We start from the raw sequence: 7,683 nt of genomic DNA, 5'->3' as shown, positions 1-7,683 counted from the left end.
TTTCACATGTATATTTGTCTCCCCACCATTCCCATCGGTCTGACCACCACTACTACTAATCCTATCATAACATTCCATACATACTTAAAACCAAGCAAAGGATGGAATTCCATCTTTAAAAACTAAACAGGCATTTTGGACAACACATTCTTGGCAATGGAATGTGGACAACATTTATCAGACACGGTAGGGAAAGTTCTCACTCTGATTATAAAAAGGACAGCCAGATATCAACTGTCACAGAAATGAAATAAGATGGAAAATTTTTAACAAACTGTTTAAACTATTTTCTTAAAGAGACTTCCTCCACTGCCAGAGATCTTGAATAGCCTCCTGGTCAGTCATCCGGAAACAATTCTTCACATAATTGATAAACTTGGCTTCCACTTTGGGAAGGGAACCACCTTTTTCTATACTTGCTTGCATTGTTGCTTTAATGTCTTCTACAGAGCTAGGTCCTTTTGGTGTTTTAGGTGTTTTTTCCTGTTTCTTGAAGGATTCTTGACCTTTTGATCTTGGTGTTGACGGTTTTGAGTCTTTTCCATTTTGGTTTGATTTTTGTGCATTTTTGGCTGGAGTATCTCGTACAGATTTCTTTACTGGAGCTTTTTCTTCAACTTCCTCATCAAAATCGTCATCATCATCATCATCTTCATCATCGTCGTCATCGTCATCATCATCTTCATCTTCATCAGCAGCAAGCTTTACTTTGTTCTGGGGAACCTTGCTACCACTTCCAGGGGCAGAACGCTTTCCAGATATACTTAGGAGTTTCACCTCCTCCTCCTCCTCGTCTTCTGACTTCGCATCTTCCTCCACAGCTACTAAGTGCTGTCCACTGATGTGCACAGGCCCTGAACCACACTTCAACCGTAAGACCACAGGTGGTGTAATTTCAAAGCCCCCAAGAGAAACCGTTGGCTGTACAGACATCTTCAAAGTCGCCAGTGTTACTTTAATTGGACTGCCTTCATAATTCATCGCCTCTGCTTCAACAATGTGTAACTCATCCTTTGCTCCAGCCCCTAAACTGACCGTTCTTAAAGATAACTGGTGCTCATTTTCATCATTATCCACCTTGCAGTGATAATCTCTGTCAGCCTTTAGTTCACAACCGAAAAGATAGCTCTGGGGCCTCAAGGGGCTCATGTCCATGTCCATTGAATCCTGCATGGGTTGGCGGCACGCACTTACGTGGGAGAGAAGCCGGACGGAATTAAACGACTACTACTCGAACCAGCAGCCGCGCAGGACGGAATCACACCAGGGCGGCTGGGATGAAATTTAATTTTTCTTAAATTCCAAATGCCAAGAGGATAAAATTGGCAAAATATGATGATGATTTGAGAAAAAAATGTTGATAAAATTGATTGTGAAATAAAACCTTTAGGGAAAACTAGAAAGTGTGAAATTATTTAAACTGGAGTACTAAATATAGGCATATGTAAAGTGTTATTAAAACTAATTCTCCAGCTCCTGTAATAAGGGAGTTAGACTACAAATTAACTACAGGGGAACTTGGAAACCCTATTACTCTAGTACCTTAAAAATCAAAACTCCCCCCACCCCCAAACCCCAAAAATCCTCCAAATATCGGTATTTGTTGTTAAACATGGTCTTGCTTGAGTGACATATCAGGAAGATAGGTTATCAGTTTCACTTAGAACTCTTAGGATGCAGTTGACAGTAATTTGAAAAGATAAAGACTGCTGAGAGATAGGCATATGGGCCTTTATGAATGAGGTTTTAGAGAAGAAAGTGGTTCTTAAATGTTTAAAAAACCACTAAAATAAATTTTGCAACCTCACTGCAATTAAGCTTGTGTAGTTTATGTAAACATGGACCAACAGCAGGATTCAGAACATGTTACAAAGAAAATAAAAGAAGAAACAGATGACCAATAAACTGATTGCCTTTTATTACTAAACCAAATAGGAGTTCATTAAAATTTAAAGAAAGGAAGAGAGAAAAACACAGTCATGGTTATTCATTTAAATGTATGCAATTAATTTGGAATTAATTAAAATTCTCTTGTTTCTTACTAATATAATATGAAGCATATTCCAAGTTTCCTCTTGTGAGCTGATTAAGATCCTTCCATATATGCTAATATACAGAATAAATGCTTGGACAAATTTTACAGTTTACTCATACTGAGAAAAGGAGAGATAATGAATGGGCTAAAGAAAATGGGAGGTGGGAGTGTAAAAGTAATTTTGTGCATGTAAAAATTCAACCTAGATTATTAAAGGAAAACATAGTTTGTTTCAGTCGTAACTTATAGTAACAGAAACGTGCATCATTCGTCTCCTTTTCTGTCTTTGGAAAACTGAAACTTGAGGAAAGAGTCACATGAAAGAAAAAACACAGTCATTTTTGATGTCTTCATTATAAAAAAGAGGTCTCTGCATTTAAAATGTTCCACTCTTTTACCTAGTAAATCCTCAAAATTATGCAAAAATTTTGGTTTTTGGTTCAAGCTGGAAGGAAAGAAAGTGACTTATAACCCAACCGAGGCTTCAGATCATGACTTTAAAGTGATACCAATTTGCTTAAGTGTGTTGTTTTCTGTATTAAGAAACAAGAGAGGCAAATTTTAGTGGTCTTGCAGGACAGCTATGTTGTAAACAGGACAGCTATGTTGTAAAGGCATACTGGACTGGAAATGCCTCAGAAGTTTGGCAGAGACATTTCATTTTGGGTTGAGCCAAGGTAAAGGTAATTAACTGAAAACAATAAGAGGGGGTAGAGTATCCAAAAACAGAGAGAGAAAAAAAGAGGACTGGTTATCTCAATTAAGGTTTTTTTCCCCATGGGGTTTGATGGTGCAGGGTCACTCAGTCGTGTCCAACTCTCTTGCGACCCCATGGGCAGTAGCCTGCACCAGGCTCCTCCGTCCGTGGGATTTTCTAGGCAAGAGTACTGGAGTGGGTTGCCATTTCCTTCTCCAGGGAATCTTCCCAACCCAGGGGTCGAACCCAGGTCTCCCACATCGTAGACAGATGCTTTACCGTCTGAGCCACCAGGGAGGGCCTTGATAATTAAGTTGAAAATTGAGTGGGGTCAGTTATTCCAAATGATGGCAAAATCCAGCATGTTTTCATGGAAATAAGTGCCTGATGAGACAGAAGGACAGATAATCAAAGTGGAGATGTATACATAACTGTAACACTGCTATATTGGATAGATTACTGGTTTCAGAATTTGTGTGTGACAACAACATAAAGAAGTCAATGTTTGCAGAGTGTGGGGGTGGAAAAATAGCAAAGAGTTAGTAGCTGACCTGCTTAGGTATCACTGAATCTCAAAAGGATTTTTTTTTTCTCCTATTGAAGGTGGAAACATACTCTTCTAGGGGCTTTCCATGTGGCACAGTGGTAAAGAGTCCACCTGCCGATACAGGAGGTGCAAGAGTTGCCAATGAGATCTGAGCTACGAGTCAGGAAGATCTCCTGGAGTAAGAACTGGCAGCCCACTCCAGCATGTTTGTCTGGGAAACTCCATGGACAGAGGAGCCTAAGGGGCTACGGTCTCAGTTCAGTTCAGTCTCTCAGTCATGTCTGACTCTTTGTGACCCCATGGACTGCAACATGCCAGGCCTCCCTGTCCATCACCAACTCCCAGAGCTTGCTCAAATTCATGTCCGTAGAGTCGGTGATGCCATCCAACCATCTCATCCTCTGTTGTCCCCTTCTTCTCCTGTCATCAATCTTTCTCAGCATCAGAGTCTTTTCAAATGAATCAGCTCTTCACATCAGGTGGCTAAAGTATTTAAGCTTCAGCTTCAGCATCAGTCCTTCCAATGAAAATCAAGGGTTGATTTCCTTTAGGATGGACTGGTTGGATCTCCTTGAAGACCAAGGGACTCTCAAGAGTCTTCTCCAACACCACAGTTCAAAAGCAACAATTCTTCAGCACTCAGCTTTCTTTACAGTCCAACTCTCATATCCATACATGACCACTGGAAAAACCATAGCCTTGACTAGATGGACCTTTGTTGGCAGAGTAATGTCTCTGCTTTTGAATATACTATCTAGGTTGGTCATAACTTTTCTTCCAAGGAGCAAGCGTCTTTTAATTTCATGGCTCCAGTCACCATCTGCAGTGATTTTGGAGCTGCCAGCCCCCCTCACAAAATAAAGTCTGTCACTGTTTCCATCATTTTCTCATCTATTGCTGTGAAGTGATGGGGCCAGATGCCATGATCTTTGTTTTCTGAATGTTGAGCTTTAAGCCAACTTTTTCACTCTCCTCTTTCACTTTCACCAAGAGGCTTTTTAGTTCCTCTTCACTTTCTGCCATAAGGGTGATGTCATCTGCATATCTGAGGTTATTGACATTTCTCCCAGCAATCTTGATTCCAGCTTGTGTTTCATCCAGCCTAGCCTAAGGTCACTATGGTAGCTACAGTTTGCTGCTGTTTACAGGGTCAGATCCACCCAGTCCATTCTAGAGGATATCAGCCCTGGGTGTTCTTTGGAAGGAATGATGCTAAAGCTGAAACTCCAGGACTTTGGCCACCTCATGCGAAGAGTTGACTCATTAGAAAAGACTCTGATGCTGGGAGGGATTGGGGGCAGGAGGAGAAGGGGACGATCGAGGATGAGATGGCTGGATGGCATCACTGACTCAATGGATGTGAGTTTGTGTGAACTCCAGGAAATGGTGATGGACAGGGAGGCCTGGTGTGCTGCTATTCATGGGGTCGCAAAGAGTCAGACACGACTGAGCGACTGAACTGAACTGAACTGAATAGGGTCACAAAGAGTTGGACAGGCATGACTGAGTGACCGAGTGACTGGGCACACAACATAATCTTCTGGAAGAGGCAACGGGAACTGGAGACAACAGGATTCTACTGTGTAGCACAGGGAAATCTGCTCAATGTTATGGAGCCGGGCAGATAGGAGGGGAGTCTGGGGCAGAAGGGGTACACATATATGAGAGGGGACAGGAAGGGCGAGGGGTCTCTACACGCAGGAAACAGGCTGCACGTGTCAGAGACTTTTTATCCCTCCCTTAAGCGGCAGGAGGGAACAAACTACAAGTGTCAGAGTTTCTTCCATCTCCATAAAAAATTAAAAGGAGCTTTCTCCATGGATATGTTTTTCTTAAGCTGTGTTAATGAAACTATGTCTTTGCTTTGGAATTTGCCTTTCTTCAAAACGACGCTCCCTAAGACTAACATTGTTTCTTTTCTCAAACCTTGGGCTAATGGTTGCTCAACAAGACAGTATTCATATCAATAGTTTTATGGCTGGGGACTGACACGGCTCATGCCATCCTATCTCAAAAATGCACATTGTGGGAGAGGGGCCGGGTGACACTCTGCCAGCCTTGAGGTGTCTGTCTTATCTGATTAACAGCTTTCTAACAGACATAAAACATCGGCTAAAGACTAGCAGGGGCACTCTCCGTGCCTTTCTGATGTCTGTGTCAGAAGCTTTGTCTGTCCTCTTTCACTTTAATAAACTCTGCCACACAAAAGCTCTTGTGTGATCAAGCCTGGTCCCCGGGCCTGAAGCTAAATCTTCTTGGGAAATCGTGGATCTGACACGGTTCACCATAAGCTATCATATATGTATGGCTGAGTCCTTTTGCTGTCCCTCTGAGAAGAACACAGCATTGTTAATTGGCTATACTGCAGTATCAAAGCAAACATTTTTTTTTAAAGATACATGTGAAATGGAAAAATGGACAGTCTTAACTGACTCCAGACTGTGTAGTTCTAGAGAGGAGAGAAATCAGTCATATTTAATTAATCTTGAGAAAGTAAACAAAATTATTTTAATAAGTTAACAGAGGAGGTGAAAAGGTTGTGGTTAACATATACCTTAACAAAGTGTTTCCAGAGAATGGTTGAAGAAATGTGGTAAAATGTCAGTAGCAGTCAGGTGGGGCAGGCAAATTTGACTCAGCAAATAGAATGTAATAGAAATTTTTTTCACTAAGTCAGTTCTGCACTTTTAAAAACATCTCACTCTCAATAAATAGCTATGAAACAGTTTTATTAAAACTTAAAAAAATAACTCAAGTATATATACGGTTTAGAAATTGGAAAGAATTGGAGCCTTGTCCTTTAGTGATGAGGACTTGTATGGTGCAGAAATGAAGGAGAAAGTTAAATCACAGATTACCTTTGTTTAAGATTCCATTTGGATGCATGCCCATGAAATAATGTCATTCTAAGTTGCTATATTTCAACTCCTTGAATTAATACCCCAGTGGACTGACTGGATGGAGTCATCTTCAGTGTGAGGATAAAAATATGATGATATGTGCCACATTTTCAAAATTATGCTAATTTGCTCATCTAAATTTTAAATTAAAATGACCCCAAATAACAATTATCCAAACAATACACTATTGCTGTAGACGACAAAGATGAACCCTGTCCTCAAGGAGAAAATTCTTGTGTAAAATTTAACAATTTGATATAAACTTGTAATCTTTGGAAACTGTATTCTGATAGACATCTTTATTTTAGAATTAGAAAGCAGTGGATAGAAATATGCAGCGTTAACCTTGAATGAGTTTATGCAGAAGAGATCTTTCCATTTTCCACAATGCGTTCAACACTTTTGTAGACAAATTTCTATAGATAAAAACAAACGTTTTAATTCTTTATCACACAAAAAAGCAGCTGGATTCAAAAGAGAATAGCAATCTAAACCCAGCACTGTACAACCTAAATACAGAAAAGAAAGCATAAGGAAAGTTTATGTTCTGACATTCATCTTTGGAATCTGAGGCTGCATAGACATAGCACTTAACTGAATCAACAATGAAAAGAAAAAAAACATATTCCTTAGGCTCAGAGGTTAATGTAGAATGATGCAGTTTAACATAACGTGCTGCTTTTTTCCCCATTCAGAAGAGTAAAGCATTTTAAAAAAGCATATTTCTCTAAAAGAAAGTGAGAATATTATTTTTATGATTAAATAGAAAAACATTAGAAACTTGCCAAGCCCATTCAATCTGAAAAAGAGACATTAAAAAACCTACTAACTTTCATATTCCATAATTGCGGAGGCAAACAATGAGCCATGAATCTGACTAAATTCCAGCGCTCCATCGTGGCTGACAGCTTAAGAACATTGATTTAAGCGTCTCACGGACTATATGCCAAATATCTGAATTCCTTGCATGATTTCATTTATTTACCATACCATTTTTAGGCTCCCAGTTATTAAAACTGCACAGATAAGAGGAAAAGAGAAATAACAAGACACCACACCAGCTGTGCTGAGATATTTAGGCTTACACTGCTTGAATATTAAATTATCCAGAAGGTGAAACTATACAATAAACATGAAAAGTATATTCTCTCAGAGACTCAAACCATTCTCAGACCTAATAATGGTCTTTCTGCACATCTTTGTGGCTAATGAACAAATCCCTTTCTAGTGTATCCAACACATCAGAGATCCATCCTTCATCGGACAGGTAGCACAAAACTACTAGCTGAGAAACCAGATTCTCACAGAGCTTTAACCAGATCTTGCTGCAAATTAAGTAGCTTTTGGAAGTTGTTTTGAACCATAATCGTCATCAGAGTATCAGCTTATTTCACATAAGAAAGTAATAAACTGCATTATGCTCTGATTAAATAATTGTTTCTGAAAATAATGTGATGACCACCAGTGCTAAGTAGAAATATGGAGAATAGAAAGGATGAGAACA

General features: G+C 39.6%; 1 protein-coding gene across 1 annotated transcript; it reads right to left on the bottom strand.

The window, feature by feature from the left end:
• Positions 1-281: 281 nt before the first annotated feature.
• Positions 282-1,173, bottom strand: LOC128059359 (nucleophosmin-like). Its single transcript, XM_052651784.1, has one exon. It carries the CDS (start codon positions 1,171-1,173, stop codon positions 292-294), a length of 882 nt encoding a protein of 293 aa, XP_052507744.1. The 3' UTR covers positions 282-291.
• Positions 1,174-7,683: the final 6,510 nt, after the last annotated feature.

This window comes from Budorcas taxicolor, chromosome 14, assembly GCF_023091745.1.
Source record: "Budorcas taxicolor isolate Tak-1 chromosome 14, Takin1.1, whole genome shotgun sequence".
NCBI classification, from domain to species: Eukaryota; Metazoa; Chordata; class Mammalia; order Artiodactyla; family Bovidae; genus Budorcas; species Budorcas taxicolor.
The sequence above is the reverse complement of the archived record's forward strand: the minus strand, read 5'-3'. Positions and strand labels throughout refer to the sequence as shown.